The 18,607-nt window shown below is 42.1% G+C and overlaps 1 protein-coding gene across 1 annotated transcript in view; it reads right to left on the reverse strand.

The window, feature by feature from the left end:
- Positions 1–7,169: 7,169 nt before the first annotated feature.
- Positions 7,170–18,607, reverse strand: part of OLFM4 (olfactomedin 4) — a 146,385-nt gene continuing 134,947 nt past the window's right edge. Inside the window, exon 6 of the mRNA XM_070751375.1 lies at positions 7,170–8,064. Within this exon, the coding sequence (XP_070607476.1) occupies positions 7,259–8,064 (806 nt within the window). The 3' untranslated portion in view covers positions 7,170–7,258. The remainder of the gene's footprint in view (positions 8,065–18,607) is intronic.

Raw genomic sequence — 18,607 nt, forward strand, 5'->3', positions numbered from 1 at the left:
TCTATTCATTTCTATATTCCATTCCTTTCTATAGAATTCCATTCTATTCTAAAAAATGGAAAGGAGGTGAGCCTATCAGAAATAATGTTTGAATTAAAGTTTAAAGTTTGCAGAAACAAAGCTGAGCATACAACAGTCGAAAGGAGCTGTGTTTGACAGATAAGCATGGAGAGCAGTTGTCTTTCAAATCACCCAGGGTTGGATACAACTAAATGGTTAAAGACAAAATAGGCACGAAACAAAAACTACCAATGCCAGTAATGTTTTGAGATTCCTGGTACAACTAAATCACTTTTGAACATGTTCTAAGTGAAGAACAGGAGAAGGATAGCAATAACCCTCCTTGTAAATCAGATTACATCACCTCACTAACTGTCAAAGAGAAAAATGCAAATGGTGGAGAGTCCATTTCTTAGGACGAAATGTTGTGCAACATAAGCATTCTCCGGCCAGCAATTTAAAAGGATTAGCCCCTTCGTCCCAGGGGCAGGGCGAAAGCTAACACAGCATTACAAATATCTTCACGCGTCAAAATAGATGGGGTGATGCAGTTCCATTTTGGTATTGAACGTTAGAGTGGACTTTTGCAACGTTGGTGAGATTTTTCTGAACAAGACTGGGTGTCAAAACATAATGATAAATATTTATTATTTATTTTGGGTGGGAGCCAATTTGTTTTAAACAAAATAGGGGTCAACCGATTTTTCAAAGCGCCAAAAGGCAAGGCAAGAAAGAACTGATAGAAACAAACCAAGGAGAGAAATTAAGGAGAAATTACCTGAGAGTAAGAACAATTAACCAGCGGAATAATTTGTCTCCAGAAATTGTGGGTGGGTGTTTCGAAGAAGAATCTGGACAGCCATTGGCCTGGAATGGTGTAGGACAGTAATGGCGAACCTTTTTTCCCTTGGGTGCCAAAAAACCGTGGGCGCGTACTATCGTGGGTGTGTGAGTGCCCACACTCATAATTCAATGCCTAGAGAGGGCGAAATCAGCTTCTCCCGGCCCCCGGAGGCCTCTTGGAGGCTGGCAACGGTCTGTTTTCCAACTTCTGGTGGGCCCAACAAGCTTGTGTTTCACCCTCCCCAGGCTCCAAAGGCTTCCCTGGAACCGGAGGAGGGCACGGGGTGAGTAAGTCGAGGACTTAACAGTTCACTTGAACAATGATGATCGTTCAAGCCACTCCCACCTGGTCACATGGCCAGCAAGCCATTCCTATCCAGTCACATGACCATTAAGCCACACCCACAATGTGGCAGTAAAAAATTTGGCTGCCCATTACTGGGTACAGGATCTCTTGCTTGTGCAGGGGGCTGGACTAGAAGACCTCTAAGGTCCTTACCAGCTTGACTGAATCTGATTTGGGTCATTTTAACCAACTGTTCAGTTTTCTAGGTTACTACAAGAATCAAAACCTCACTTGGTCTGTTTACAGTACTCAGTGCTGTATTGGTTCACCATTACTGGTACAGGGTCTAGTGCTTGAGGAGAAGTGTGAAATAGAAGCCTCCAAGGTCTCCTCCAACTGTGTTATTCTGTTAAGATGCTTCAATAACTGGATTGGCCAGAAGAAACATTAAGTGAATCCCCAATTAAACATTCCAGGAGCCATTGTTTTTTACGCTGTCAGCAAGACCGAGATGCACAGGGGAAGACAGAGAGAAAGAGAGAGAGAGGAGGAGAAAGAGGGAGAAAGGGAGAGAGAGAGAGAGGAAGAGAAAGAGAGAGAGAGAGGAATAGAAAGAGGAAGAGAGAGAGAAAAGGAAAGAGTGAGAAAGAGAGAAAGAGGGGGAAGGGAGAGATAAAGAGATAGAAAGAGAGAGATGGAGAGATAGAAAGAGAGAGAGAAAGAAAGAGTGTGAGAGAAAGAGAGAGAAAAAATGAGAGAGAGAGAAAGGGAGAGAGAGAGAGAGAAAAGAGTGGGAGAGAAAGAGAGAAAGTGAGAGAGAAAAGAGTGGGAGAGAAAGAAAGAGAAAGAGAAAAGAGTGGGAGAGAAAGAGAGAGAGAAAGAGAGAGAGAGAAAGAGAGAGAAAAAGAGAGAGAGAGAAAGGGAGAAAAAGAGTGGGAGAGAAAGAGAGAGAGAAAAGAGTGGGAGAGAAAGAGAGAAAGAGACAGAGAAAAAGAAAGAGTGAGAGAGAAAGAGAAAGAAAAAGAGAGAAAGAGAGAGAGAGAAGGAGAAAGAGGGAGAAATGGAGAAAGAGAGAGAGAGAGAGGAAGCTTTGCACAAACCTACACCAGGGCTGACATTTTGCAAACATTTTGCAAACAATATCACCCCCCAAAAAAACAAACCTTAAACAAACCCCACTGAAATGAATGAGCACGCTGTGCCGGTCACCTTAGTTCCACAGGAATGTTTCAAGAACGCCCCAGGAGGCCTTTTTACACTGTGGCAAAGAAGAGTTGTAAATTCCACCCAGTCGGAACCCCTGACACACATTCACACTGTGACCGAGGCGGATAGCACACACATTGTGATAGAAACACATTTTCTCAGCAAGAAATGATTACAGTCTGAATGTTGGAGCGATGGAGAAAGCAGGGTTTCGCCTCAAGAGGAGAAATGTGAAGACAGCAAAGAAAATATCCATTTATTTGGATGGCGGAGTAGAGTTAAAATATATATGTATATGTAGACAAATCCTGTGGCTGAGATAAAAGGCATTGTTTTTATTTTTATTCAAACCCACCACCACCACAAAAAAAAAATGATTACATTTCATGCATTGGCAAATATATACAACAATTGCCGAAAAATTGTTGATCTAGACAGACAGATGCTAATATTATAAATGGGACCAGGTTCAAAATTTATTTATTTATTTATTCGATTTTTATGCCGCCCTTCTCCTTGGACTCAGGGCGGCTTACAACATGTTAGCAATAGCCCTTTTTAACAGAGCCAGCCTATGGCCCCCACAATCCGGGTCCTCATTTGACCCAACTTGGAAGGATGGAAGGCTGAGTCAACCTTGAGCCGATGGTGAGATTTGAACCGCTAACCTGCAGATCTCGCAGTCGGCTTAAATGGCCTGCAGTACTGCACTCTATCTGCTGCGCCACCTCGGCTGAAAATGGTTGTCATGGCAACATGATTGAAGCCCTGCCCTTTCCTACTGCCATCTTAATTTTTTCTTTTGATCCCCAACCCACTCTACAGATGCCACTCAAGTCAATTATCCTAATTTAAGTGACAACAGCACTGAAAAAAATTGACAGAGGACCGTTTTTTCACACTTAAAACTAGGGGCAAAAATTCAGACGCTTAGTAACTGATTCAGATTTATGACAATTGCAGTGTTCCAGGGTCACACGATCCCTCTTTTGTGATCTTTTGACAAAGTCAAGGGAATTTACTTAACAACCCTGTGACTTATTTATCAACTGCAGTGATTCACTGGACCACAGTGGAAATTTTGTGTTCAATTGTGGCCGTCACTGGAGAACGACAATAACTGCTTTTTTGTTGTTTTTAATTTGAACATTTCTGAACGCGATGAAATGAAAACGGAAGTGAAAAAAAGTAATGCTTATTTGTTTCTTTTGCTCAGAAAAGCCCGCCACCTGCTGTGGTTAGCTCTGGCCCAGCTCCTGCCCCAAGGACTGTGGATGTGGGGGAGACATCCACATGCTGCAGGCCTGTTTTGCCCCCGGTGGAATCTGCTGATGAAGGCTCCTCTGACCAAGAAGACATGAGTGACAGGGAGGAGGAAAGTGTGGCAGACAGCTCAGAAGGAGATCAATTATCTAGCTCCTCCTTGGATTCAGAACAAGAGTTAATGATACAGCCACGCATGCGGAGAGTGATGCATAGGCAGCAACAACTGAGAGATTATTATCAAAGAAAATGAGGCCACCTGTGGTTGGGTGGGGCTCCGGTAATTAGTGAGGCTGCTATAAAGAGCAGCCTGTGGGTTTGGCCATTGTGGAGGATTATCTGATTGTTGTGTTTCGTGACTGCTTTGCTGATTTTGACCTTTTGTGTGCTGATTTTTCCCCGCTTTGAAACTAAACCAGAGCAAAGTGTGTTTCACTTTGTGAAAGAAGAAGGTCTGTGAATTGCCTCACAGCTGCAAGCTAAGTATCACAGAACTGATAAGGGACTTGTACAAATTACCAGTTTGGTTGGAGACGAGTGCTCTTGGCTATACCAAAAGAGGGCTTAGGTTAAGTGAATTTTCATTATAAAGAACATTGTTTGGAATTTTCAAGCGGGTGTGTGTCTGAAATTTGTACCTGTGAATTTTTGGGAGGAGTCTACCAGAGAGCCCAATAGGACACCAGCAACCCTGATTTTGTGTAGTTTTTTCAATTTATATTTATACATTTTTTATTTCATTATGTTCAGAAATGTTCAAAGTAATATGCCAATGCTCAAGATAGTCCAAAAATTCTGGGTTGGCAGGCTAATCTATATATAAAGTAAAACTGAACCTGGTCAGTTCTTTCATGTGATATTTCTATTAAAATATCTAGCCAAAATAGACAGTATTGGGGTTAAAGTGTTAACCCAACACGCTGAAGCTGTTTTAATCTCTTTTGTTTAGCTTCGCACCACACACTGGGCCCTAAAGCAATCAAACTGTTAAGTGTTTGCATAATGCCTCGTGGTATTAAACATATAATCAATGAATGAAGACCAACAAAATTAGGAAGCCATTGATTATCCACTTGTATGGATGCTGCAATTTGCGTTCTTTTACACTCTGAGCATGGACAGAATGTTTTGCACATGGGCAGAGGGTAAAAGAGCAAAAGTAGCGGCATCCGGGCAAGTAGGTAGAAGATTAGATTAGATTAGATTAGATTAGATTTATTGGATTTATATGCCGCCCCTCTCCGCAGACTCGGGGAGGCTCACAACAATGGCAAAAACAGTACATAGTGACAAATCCAATACCTACCAATCCAATTACAATTTTAAGTTAAGAAATTCATAAAACAACCCCAATATATATAAAGAACAAGCACACAATCAATCAAACACCAAAAAAACATGGGCAAGGGTGAGATGTTTCAGTTCCCCCATGCCTGACGGCAGAGGTGGGTTTTAAGGAGTTTACGAAAGGCAAGGAGGGTGGGGGCAATCCTAATCTCAGGGGGGAGCTGGTTCCAGAGGGTCAGAGCCACCACAGAGAAGGCTCTTCCCCTGGGTCCCGCCACATTGTTTAGTCGACGGGACCCGAAGAAGGCCGACTCTGTGGGACCTAACCGGTCGCTGGGATTCGTATGGCAGAAGGCGGTCCCGAAGATATTCTGGTCCGGTGCCATGAAGGGCTTTATAGGTCATAACCAACACTTTGAATTGTGACCGGAAACTGATCGGCAACCAATGCAGACTGCGGAGTGTTGGAGTAATATGGGCATACTTAGAGAAGCCCATAATTGTTCTTGCAGCTGCATTCTGCACAATCTGAAGTTTCCGAACACTTTTAAAAGGTAGCCCCATGTAGAGAGCATTACAGTAGTCGAGCCTCGAGGTGATGAGGGCATGAGTGACTGTGAGCAATGACTCCCGGTCCAGGTAGGGCTGCAACTGGTGCACCAGGCGAACCTGGGCAAACGCCCTCCTCGCTACAGCTGAAAGATGGTTCTCTAATGTGAGCTGTGGATCGAGGAGGACACCCAAGTTGCGGACCCTCTCTGAGGGGGTTAATAATTCCCCCCCCAGGGTTATGGACGGACAGATGGGATTGTCCTTGGGAGGCAAAACCCACAGCCACTCTGTCTTGTCTGGGTTGAGTTTGAGTTTGTTGACACCCATCCAGGCCCCAACAGCCTCCAGGCAATGGCACATCACTTCCACTGTTTCGTTGACTGGACCTGGGATGGAGATGTATAACTGGGTATCATCGGCGTATTGATGATACCTCACCCCATGCCCTTGGATGATCTCACCCAGACCTCATGCTCTGGCTCTCCAACCACTGACAACCCCAGAAGTAGATAAATTTGGATTGGTTTTCTTTCAATTGGGTGCCATCCGCATATTGCTGAAACCATGTGGTTGGATAATCTCATCTAGTAGTTTCATGTACGAGGGTCGCCCGGAAAGTAATGCACCACATTTTTTTTCTCAGCCTACAGTAATGGTACAAATGCAAAACTTTAGATAGACATTATTTGAATTGTCAGGAGTGCATGTGTAAATTTTGCATTTCTTCAAATAGAAAGTTACATAGTTGCAGCGTCTGTAAGTGATGTACAGGGCATGGACATAAAAATGGAAACACTTGACTTTTTGGCATCATAATGTTTGAACATGTTCAAATCAATCAAAACTTGACATATTTTAATGGTTTTTTAAAATTTTGTTATTTAATATGTTTTTTAAAAACTAACTTTTTTTTTTTTACAGAAATTTAAGGAAATTGGTTATAACCTTCTAGAAATGGCAGAGCTCTCAGACTTTCAAAGAGGCCAAATTGTTGGTGCTCGAATGGCAGGCGCTAGTGTAACAGAAAGTGCCCGAATGTTTGGTGTTTCAAGAGGTCATTTCTCAAAAGTAATGACTGCTTTTGAAAGAGAAGGGAAAACATCCTCAGCCAAGCACAGGTCTGGTCAAAAGTCGAAGTTGTCTGAGAGAGACCGTCGGACTCTAAAGCGAATTGTTAGAGCCGATCACAAGACCGCAGCTCCTAAAATCACTGCAGAGCTCAACCGACACGTACAGAACCCAGTTTCCACAAGGGAGCTTCACAAATCTGGATTCCACGGAAGAGCTGCAAGGTGTTTCCATTTTTTGTCCACCCCCTGTACGTTACAAGCAGCATGTCATCATTGAATTTCTCACTGCGGAGAAAGAAACTGTTGGGAACATTCACAAATGTTTGTGTACAGTTTATGGAGAATCTGCAATCAACAGAAATACGGTTAGTCGCTGGGCACAAAGGGCGAGGCCATTAGAGGTGATTCGCACAGTGCAGAAATGGCTTGGTGACCAAAACAAGGAGTGGTACCGACAGGACGAACATGCCCTTGTGTCTCGCTGGGGGAAGGCCATAGAATGGGACGGAGATTACATGGAAAAATAGGGAGTGTAGAAGAAACATCATTCTTTCTTGTGTGTAAGTTTCATTGTGTTCAATCGTTGGAGAAAAAAATGTGGTGCTTTACTTTTTGGGCGGCCCTCCTATCACCTCTTCTCTACCCAAAACCTATTTTTGAAATGTTTTAAAAAATGTTTTTAATAAAACCATCGTATCCAAAATCAATTCTCTGCCGTTTTTGATGATGTTTTGCAAAATCACCATCAGAATTATGCTGGTGGAAGGGCCTCGAAAATTAGATTGTAGCGAACCAGGTAACCATTGTTGTACATGTACAGCTTCCGATCTAAAGGGCTGTAGTTTATGCTCTGAATGGTTTCCAGCACTTTATCTACAATAATGCTCAGCTTCCCTTCTTTCCCCGTCTTGATATCAAAGGAGTAAAATATCTCTTCTTTCCTAGTGTTGAGAGGCCTGGTAGCATAGAGCACCCCACATATGATAAAAGCATTAGAGACCGCCGGCCTATATTGCTTTGTTTGCCATGTGTTGAGCACATCAAGGGTGGTTTCGTTAATTCTGCTAATGACAATGTTACCTTGGCTGGCTTCGGTGGAGTAAATCACCCACAATCCATTCTCATCCACTGCAAAGTCTATGTCTTGCCAAGCTACCCCTGCGTAGGAGAAACGATTGCCATGAACAGCATCTGGAAGAGGCTTGGTCAACAACAACTTATTGGTGGCCAAATCTATCATGCCCATATTTCGCGAGGAATATACATTGTAGTACATAACATTGTTAAGCACAGCCGTTCCGCTGCCTTCGCCGTACGTAACTTGGTATTGCTTGGAGTATTTGAAGAGCAATAAATCGTCGTAGGAATTGTGGAGTCGATAATATTCCAGGTATCTTCCTTCGGTATTTAGAGGTGCGACCCAGTACATCTCTTTTCCTGGATCAAGAGGCGAGGAATATCTCCCCCAGGCTCCGTATTTGTAGTCAAACCCTCTCCAATTCAGCTGGATCACGTAGGGTTGGCTGATGTTCAAAATTGGGCCATGACCACAGTTTCCTATAATGAAGAAGAAGGGGGAAAAACCCAGAATGTTTACACGTGGGAGATTACAAACAAATTCACGTCTCTAGAAGATTTGACATTTCTCTTCAGCCACCTATACATAAGCCTAAGATTGAAAATCAGGCTTGTCAGATGCTACATCCTACATGGCATCGGACCAGAATACCTTCGGAACCGTCTTCTGCCACACGAATTCCAGCGGCCGATTAGGTCCCACAGAGTTGGCCTTCTCCAGGTCCCATTGACTAAACAATGTCATCTGGTGGGACCCAGGTGAAGAGCCTTCTTTGTGGTGGCCCCGGCCCTCTGGAATCAACTCCCCCCATAGATTAGAATTGCCCCCACCCTCCTTGCCTTTTGTAAGTCTCTAAAAACCCACCTATGTCGCCAGGCATGGGGCAACTGATATATCCCCTTGCTAATAAGATTTATGTATGGTATGATTGGGTTGTGTGGTTATTTTAATGATATGGGATTTTTTAGATATATTTTTTTAATTATTGGATTTGTTATACATATTGTTGTGAGCCGCCCCGAGTCTTCAGAGAGGGGTGGCATACAAATCTAAATAACAATAACAATAACAATTATTATTATTATCATCATCATCATCATCATCATTATTATTATTATCTTTTCTACGATGCTCTACGGAGTGGAGACTTGGTCTCTGATAAAAAAAACATATTTCTGTGTCTCTCTGTGTTTCTGTCTTTGACAGAGAGACTATTTATTTTTAGTTTTATTTTATTTGCCAAGCATTAGATAATATATACTGATCAAAAAAATAAAGGGAACACTCAAAGAACACAACTTAGATCTGAATGAATGAAATATTCTCATTGAATACAAAGTTAAATGTGCACAACATTCGGTACAAAGTTAAATGTGCACAACAGCAGGTGAAATGGATTGTCAATCAGTGTTGCTTCCTAAGTGGGCAGTTTGATTTCACAGAAGTTTGACTTACTTGGAGTTATATTGTGTGATTTAAGTGTTCCCTTAATTTTTTTTGAACAGTGTATATAAGTTATAAACAAGGTTTGAATACATGAAATGAATACGAATTAACAGGGAACGTAAGGATTGGGATGATAGGCATGCACGAATCCCAGCTGCCGATAAGGTCCCACAGAGTTGGCCTTTTCCGGGTCCCGTCGACCAAACAATGTCGTTTGGTGGGCCCCAGGGAAAGAGCCTTCTCTGTGGCGGCCCCGGCCCTCTGGAATCAACTCCCCCCAGAGATCAGAACAGCCCCCACCTTCCTTGTCTTTCGCAAATTACTCAAGACCCACCTTTATCGCCAGGCATGGGGGAACTGAGACACCTCCCCCAGGATTTTATATTTTATGTTTGGTATGTATGGTATATTTGGTTTTTAAATTGTGGGGTTTTAGATATGTTTTATTTTAATATTAGATTTGTCTCACTGTTATATTGTTTTTGTATTACTGTTGTGAGCCGCCCCGAGTCTTCGGAGAGGGGCGGCATACAAATCTAATAAATAATAATAATAATAATAATAATAATAATAATAATAATAATAATAATAATAATAATGCCAGTGTCGTAAATTTCTGGGGTGCAGAGGCCAAAGGGCAGGGTTAGCTGGGTGGGGCTACATTCGGTGTCTAAGATACACCCATGTTTTCACCCTATTTTGTGGGGTAAAAAAGTATGTCTTTTATTCCAAAAAATACAGTATGTCTGGAAGAGTTAGTTGCAAAGGGAAACCAGGCCACCAAAGAAGGCATGACAAAAATTCTTTAATTTCACAACCTCTAGACTGATCGAACCCTAGTTTCAATTGGGAAAATACGACCATCCTAGACCAGGAAAAAGTCCAACAATCCCAGGGAATTTTTAGAAGCCTGGACAATCAGCTGTTGACAGACATGAACAACATGCAAAAGAGACAATCAACCACCCACAACACAATGGCTGGACACCAGCCACGGCACAGAACAATTTAAAGAAGTCGCACAAGATCAGAAGAGGTAGAGAAACCTGGCCCATAGAATCGCTAAAAGTTAAACCATAACTGAATGGATTATCAACATCCTCATTGTCACTATTATCATCAGTTGTCTCTCTTTTATTTTTATTTATTTATTTTGCCAAGTAGGTTTTGGTAATATACAAAGATATAACAATGTTTATATATATGACACTAGTAAGAGAGAGAAACATTAGGACAGGGGATGGAAGGCACGCTGGTGCACTTATGCACACCCCTTACTGACCTCTTAGGAATCGGGTGAGGTCAACAGTGGAGAGTCAAAGGGTTAAGATTTGGGGGTTAGGTGATGATACTACAAAGTCTGATAGTGAGTTCCATGCATTAACTACTCGGTTACTCAAGTCGTATTTCCTGCTGTTGAGTTTAGAATGGTTTACTTTAAGTTTGTACCTTTTGTGTGCTTGTGTGTTGTTGTGGTTGAAGGTGAAGTAGTCATTGACAGGAAGGACATTGTAGCAGATGATTTTATGGGCTATGTTTAGGTCGTGTTTAAGGCGACATAGTTCTAAGCTTTCTAAACCTAGGATTGTGAGTCTAGTTGCGTAGGGTATTCTGTTGCGAGTGGAGGAGTGGAGGGCTCTCCTAGTAAAGTATCTCTGGAGGTTTTCTAAAGTGTTTATGTGCAAAATGTGGTGTGGGTTCCAGACAGATGAGCTGTGTTCAAGGATTGGTCTGGCCAAAGTTTTGTATGCTCTGGTTAGTAGCGTGAGTTTACTGGAGCAGAAGCTACATAGGATTAGGTTAACAACACTTGAAGCCTTTTTGGCGATGTTGTTGCAGTGAGCTTTGGCACGTCGGTTGTTGAATATGAGTATTCCAAGGTCTTTTCCCAATTTATAGAACACTGGTGAGACCACATTTGGAATACTCTGTTCAGTTCTGGAGAAGATATTGACAAATTTGAATGGGTCCAAAGACGGGCTACAAGCATGGTGGAAGGTCTTAAGCCTAAAACGTATCAGGAAAGATTTAATGAACTCAATCTGTATAGTTTGGAGGACAGAAGGAAAAGGGGGGACATGATCGAAACATTTAAACATGTTAAAGGGTTAAATAAGGTTCGGGAGGGAAGTGTTTTTAATAGAAAAATGAACACAAGAACAAGGGGACACAATCTGAGGTTAGTTGTGGGAAAGATCAGAAGCAACATGAGAAAATATCATTTTACTGAAAGAATAGTAGATGCTTGGAACAAACTTCCAGCAGATGTGTTTGGTAAATCCACAGCAACTGAATTTAAACCTGCCTGGGATAAACATATATCCATCCTAAGAAAAAAAATACATGAAATAGTATAGTGGCAGATTAGAGGGACCATGAGGTCTTTTTCCCCCGTCAATCTTCTATGTTTCTATGTTTATGGAGTGAGGGTTGTCTGCAAGGCCTTGTTTATTCAGCTTGTATTTGGTATTCTGATTCTTTTTGCCATTGTGTTGGTTGAGATTTGGAGTTGCTAGATACTGGACCATTCAGACACAAAGGCAAGGTCTTGTCTGGTCTCAATGAATTCAGGGACGAAGCTATCGTAAGGGTCTCTCTTCTCTCGATGAATCCAATGCATCTGATCGGGCATAAAAACACCAGCCAAAAACAGAAACTCTGACATTGATTTATTCTGCTGGAACTACAGGAAGAACCACAGAATCTGTCTGGCTTTACACTGGCATGACATCCAATGGATGAATGCATTACTGGCCTTTGATGCTCACGGGGAGCTTTGTGATCAAAACTGTCAATTTATATCTCAGAAGTTTGCCAGTTTGTGGATCTATTGCAGTTAAGAAATAGACCCGAGGTATCTTTTTCTCTCTCTCTCTTTTCCTTTTTGTATCGATTAGAATTCACCTTTGGGAAGGATGAGAGTCAAACACGTATTCTCTGTTGAGTGCTTTTATAATAAGCAATTGAACTATGATTCATTTCATTCTCCTCCCTGTACAATTGGCAGGCGCTACAGTATTCTGCGTAGCAGGTGAGCGGAATCAAGAGAGGTTTGATATGTAAAAAAAAAAAAGCATCCATGAATTATAAAGGAATTAGCTCTAGGCTTTTTTCTTCAGTTTTGGTAGGTATCTGTTTGCCTGGAATGTTTGCAGCAGATATTTACTGCAGTTTATAGGTTGAATAACCGCGCAATCAATAAAGAAGCTACGAGTGGCACGAAGAGTCACGGAAAAATCCATGATTGGCATCACAAGACAAGGTAGAAAGACACATGCACAGATTAGAGAACAAAGGAAAGTATTCTTGTTGGTTCGGGACCAGTTCTGTAGAAGCGATAGCGGGGAATTTCCCCCGTTCGCCAAATCGGCACTGATGGCTGACTGCATGCAGGGGCGTGCATAAGTGTACCAGCATGCCTTCTGTCCCCTGTCCTAATGTTTCTCTCGTATTAGTATCAATATCATGTATATAGAGAGCCGGGGTGGCGCAGCAGGTAGAGCGCTGTACTGCAGGCCACTGAAGCTGACTGCAGATCTGCAGGTCAGCAGTTCAAATCTCACCACTGGCTCAAGGTTGACTCAGCCTTCCATCCTTCCGAGGTGGGTAAAATGAGGACCCGGATTGTGGGGGCAATATGCTGGCTCTGTTAAAAAGGGCTATTGCTAACATGTTGTAAGCCGCCCTGAGTCTAAGGAGAAGGACAGCATAAAAATTAAATAAGTAAGTAAGTAAGTAAGTAAGTAAGTAAGTAAGTAAGTAAGTAAGTAAGTAAGTAAGTAAGTAAGTAAATAAATAAATAAATAAATATAAATAGTGTTATATCTAGGTATAGGTATGTATGTATTTGACAAAATAAAATAAACAAAAATAAAACTAACTTTTAAAAAAAATGTGCCACCATCTACTTAACCACTGGAAAAAGTAGGGTTGTAAAATTTGGGGCTCAATTGAAATCGTAGTTTGAAAACTGTCTAAACTGTAATATCAATACTAATGCATAGGAATTTAGGGTTGCTTAGTAAGTTCATGGGTAAGCGAGTTGAACGGGGGTCTTTTCAAATTCATATTCTTCACACTTCCCAATCACTATGTAATCAACATTAGCTTTTGGCATACGTTGCTTTCTTGAATATCCCTCCATCAGCACAATATCAAAAGCCAATACAGATGAGCCAGGTTTATGGCTAAATGCCTTGCAGCTTCCCAGCTTTTAAATCAATATCAGCCTTTCAAGAGAGCCGAGATATAAGGTAATATTGCCGCCGTAATTTATAGTTTGTCCTTAACTGTCAACACATTGACTGAATTAATATTCCTCAATCAGTAAACGTTCTTTTCAAATTAAAGGCTTATTAATGACTTGCATAAATCTGAAAATATGCTTAAAAGGAAACACCTGTATCCTGCTGTGGAGGTAAAAAGGAAAATATCACAGCCAGTCACATAGATTTAGTCTGGAGCGATTTTTCATGTCGCTAAGCTAAGCACTGGCTTGGGTTCAATTTAATAATTCATCTCTTGTTTCATAAATTTAAAGAAAAAACCATCTATTTAGCCCTGAGATTTTTATTATATTAAAGTAACAAGAATTCTTTCTTTTAATGTGATGTCACACCTAAACACTTCTTTTTTAAAATTTATGGAGTGATCCATGAATGATTAAAGTGATAAATTTATTTGATTTAGTATTGGACACGGTGTAAGTTTTAATATCCAATTTAGGCTTTCGTTTCATTAACAGAAATAATAATACTTTAGGAAACGGCCTTTACCCTAAAGTGGGAAAACAGTATGCTAGTCAGGTGAAGCTAACATTTTCCAGGTTTTTAAAGTTTGTATGATGATTAATTTTGTTTAATATAAGCCTAATGAACTGGGACTATAGGTTGAGGAACGCAATAAAAGCACCAATTCAAATAGGAACTAGTCAAACGCTTAAGAAATGAATATTAACATTTCTCACTTCTTTTTGCTATTCTATTTTTCTGGGTATCGTAACCCTTGGTTAATAGAAACATAGAAACACAGAAGACTGAGGCAGAAAAAGACCTCATGGTCCATCTAGTCTGCCCTTATACTATTTTCTGTATTCTATCTTAGGATGGATATTTGTTTATCCCAGGCATGTTTAAATTCAGTTACTGTGGATTTACCGACCAAGTCTGCTGGAAGTTTGTTCCAAGGATCCACTACTCTTTCAGTAAAATAATATTTTCTCATGTTGCTTTTGATCTTTCCCCCAACTAACTTCAGATTGTGTCCCCTTGTTCTTGTGTTCACTTTCCTATTAAAAACACTTCCCTCCTGGACCTTATTTAACCCTTTAACATATTTAAATGTTTCGATCATGTTCCCCCTTTTCCTTCTGTCCTCCAGACTATACAGATTGAGTTCATTAAGTCTTTCCTGATACGTTTTATGCTTAAGACCTTTCACCATTCTTGTAGCCCATTGATGTCCACCCCACAGTAGCTCAAAATCCAAATGCAAGAGGACTTGAATGCTGTCACTGAAATATGGGGAAAGTTTCACGCACAAGGGGCAGTCAATAACCAAGGACTGAACCTTTGGGGCATAAATCAAGAATGTTCCTTAAATGTGTAGACTTCACTTTCCATATTTTCATGCAAGGTTAATGCAGAGTAGATATATCAGCGTGTAAGAAAAGATGGATATGGGCTCTCATATATTTTGGAGAACACCATGACAGCAATAGCAATAGAAATAACTTATATACCACTTTGTAGGGGTTTATAGCACTCTCTAAGTGGTTTATAGAGTCAACACATTGCCCCCCAACAATCTGGGTCCTCATTTTACCAACCTTTGGAACAATGGAAGGCTGAATCAAGAGAAGAGGGTGAGTAGCAATAAGGGAGGTGAGTTTCATTTTAATGGCGAGGGGTGAGCTCTTGGAAGACCTGAAAGACCAGGTTGGAGACAAGAGAACATCTGGAGAACTTCTAGGCCAACAGTTGATACCAAATTGATGGCAATTAGTCAATGAACCAATCCATTATTGTCAGTACCAAAATAGTAATCTATAGGGTAAGGGAGGGAGGGAGGGAGGGAGGAAGGGAGGGAGGGAGGGAGGGAGGGAGGGAGGAAGGAAGGAAGGAAAAATGGAAGACCAAAGGAGAAGAAGATGGCAGAAGAGATGGTGATGGGATTCAGCTGGTTCTACAGAGGCAGGTCATGTGGAAGTGGTTCAATTTCCTAGCATGTCTCCTATATACAGTCCAAGTTCTCACTGGCATACAACACGGTAGTTAGCACTACTGCCAATTAGACTTTGAGTTTTGTAGCAAGGCTTATTCCACATTGGTTCCACACGTTAGTCAGTAGTCTGACAAATGCAGAGCTTGCCTTGACTATTCTGCAGTTGACCTCAGTGTCAATTGTCACTACATGGGAGAAAGTGCTGCCAAGGTATGTAAATTGATCCACTGTTTGTAGCTGTTCTCCCTTTACTGTGATGGTGGGTTCTTGGTATTTGGCTCTCAAAGCCGGCTGATGCGTCACTTCGGTCTTCTTTATGTTGATAAGGAGACCAAAGTTGTCACATGTGACTTAGCTACTAAATCACAAATATAAGAACATAAGAAGAGCCATGCTGAATCAGGCCAAAGCCCCTCGGGTCCAGCACTCTGTGTCACACAGTGGCCCACCAATTGTCCATGGGGATCTTGAGTAGAAAGAGAATGCAAAACCCTCCCTTTCCCTTGACCCCCAACAAATGGTACTCAAGGGAATCCTGCCTGCCTCAACCAACAGAGAGGCGGCACATGAACATCCATTTCAATAACCACCTATGATACACTTGACATCCATGAATCTGTCTCATCCTGCCTTGAAGCTCTCCAGGCTGACAGCTGTCACGACCTCTTCTGGAAGGGAATTCCATCAACTAAGGACCCTCTGGGTGAAGAAATATTTCCCTTTATTTGTCCTCACTTTCTTACCTGTGAGCTTGAGGGAGGGCCCCCTCGTCCTAGTATTTATTTATTTATTTATTTATTTATTTATTTATTTATTTATTTATTTATTTATTTATTTATTTATTTATTCGTTCATTCATTCATTCATTCATTCATTTGTCCAATACACAGATACATAGGAAGAAAAATAGACATGTGATAATATAGAAGAGGGTGAAAGTGAACTTAGAGGAGAGGATATATGAAAGGAAGAGAATATATAAGATAGGTGGAAGAAAGGAAAGACAATTGGACAGGGGACGAAAGGCACACCAATGCACTTATGTAACTCGATTGTTGAAATCATATTTTTTACAGTCAAGTTTGGCGCGGTTCGTATTAAGATTGAATCTGTTGCGTGCTCTTGTGTTATTGCAGTTGAAGCTGAAGTAGTCATTGACCGGTAGGACGTTGTAGCATATGATCTTGTGGGCAATACTCAAATCGTGTTTTAGGCGCCGTAGTTCTAGGCTTTCTAGGCCCAGGATTGTTAGTCTATTTTCGTAGGATATTCTGTTTCGAGTGTTGGAGTGAAGGGCTCTTCTGGTGAAATATCTTTGGACATTTTCAAGGGTGTTGATGTCTGAGGTGTGGTATGGGTTCCAGACAGATGAGCAATAGTCTAGGATGGGTCTGGCAAAAGTTTTGTAGGCTCTTGTGAGTAGAGTGAGATTGCCTAAGCGAAAGCTGTGTAGGATCAGATAGAGAGAATTTTTTTTCTCTCTCCACCTTTTCTATCCCATGCAGGATTTTATACACTTCGATCAAGTCACCAGCTACTAAATATGATTTAGTAGCTGAATCACAACCTGTAGAATATTGATTTAACGGAACCTTTAATTCCAAAAAGATCCACAGATGCACCGTTTTTCAGGAGGCCTAGAAACCAATGACCATTAAGAATGAAAACAGGCAAAAGCTTGGATGTCGGAACCGCTAGCAATCATCCGTAATCATGGCATTTGTGGAGCTGCCTGAGTTAAACAGATGGACGTGTCAAGGAATGGCCAAAAGATACTGCAGAAAGCGAAATGCAATTTGGCATCTGCCAAAAACGGTTTCCCTCTCCGACTGAACGCCGAGCAGGTACAAAGGAGAGGAGAGAACATGTTTTGCTTGAACCTCACTGCAAAACTTCGCTAATCCCCTCGATGGAACTGAACCACAGGAGAAGCTTTGGCTACTTCTCACAAATTGGTTTTTCTATAATAAAAAAGCCTCTGCCGTAATCATTAGCTTCGCGTGTTCTCATTAGATTTATCAGCTTTAGCTGGCACCGGGCTGACCTGGGCACCTTTTGTGCCCACCACAACGTCAAGAAAAGAAAGAGGAAGAAAAGTAATACATTGGAACAGGGACAAAGCATAAAGACTCAGCGGGGTTCGGAAATAAGAGACATTCCATGAACCTAAAGCTGACAGCACACCCAAAAAAAATCTGCTGGCAGGGGGAGAAGGTTTAAATCCTAGCAGCGCAAAAACGGGTGCTTCGCTGGCATTTCCCTGAGGCTCCCATCCATGGGAAACCCCACCTCCGGACTTCCGTGTTTTTGTGATGCTACAGGGGAATCCCAGAAGGGGAATCCCAGCAGCACAAAAATGGGTGCTTCACTGGCAGGGGAAGTCCGGAGGTGGGGTTTCCCAGCGAGGGAGCCTCAGCGAAATCACAGCATCACAAAAACAAGGAAGTCCGGAGGTGGGGTTTCGAGGACTTCCATGTTTTTGCAATGCTGCCATTTTGCTGAGGCTCCCCTCACTGGAAACCCCACCTCCAGACTTCCGTTGCCAGCGAAGCACCTGTTTTTGCGCTGCTGGGATTCCCCTGCAGCATCACAAAAACATGGAAGTCCGGAGGTGGGGTTTCCCATGGAGGGGAGCCTCAGGAGAATCCCAGCAGCGCAAAAACGTGTGCTTCGGCTGGCAAAAGGGGTGAATTTTGGGCTTGCACGCATTAATCGCTTTTCCATTGATTCCTATGGGAAACATTGTTTCGTCTTACAAACTTTTCACCTTAGGAACCTCGTTCTGGAACCAATTAAGTTCGTAAGACGAGGTATCACTGTATAAGATGCACCTTAGTTTTGGGGGAGGAAAATAAGGAAAAGAATCTGCTAACCAGGTATTCATCGGACTAGCACCCTTAGTCTGGTCAGCTTCAGCACATTATTTTATCCCCCAGTTACAGTAAAAAAAAAACTTTATTCAGAAAGAGTAACAATGCAAGAGCTTGCAAGCCATGTTAAGAGTTGGGAACATCATTAGCCCCTGGAAAGAAACATTCGGAGCAAGTAGAGCAGTGGAAAAAAACCTGCAAAAACTTAGGCCCTCCGCGGTGAGAGGACGCGAAATTCAGGAAAAGGCGATGGCAATTGAAAAACTGTCCACTGAGTGTATGTGTGTGGGGGGAAGGCGGCTGCTTGAAAATCCCAGACCTCCATCGCCTCACCCCCCCCCCCCACGGACAAGGCAAGCACACCTCCCCGCTGACACAGGTGGCGGGAACCGCCCTGTCCCCCTTCAGGGCCTCTTTGACAGCTCTCGGCATCAGCGGATGCCATGGCATCGTTGTTGTCGTAGCAGTCACCCTGCACTGGCCA

Source organism: Erythrolamprus reginae, chromosome 4, assembly GCF_031021105.1.
Source record: "Erythrolamprus reginae isolate rEryReg1 chromosome 4, rEryReg1.hap1, whole genome shotgun sequence".
NCBI classification, from domain to species: Eukaryota; Metazoa; Chordata; class Lepidosauria; order Squamata; family Dipsadidae; genus Erythrolamprus; species Erythrolamprus reginae.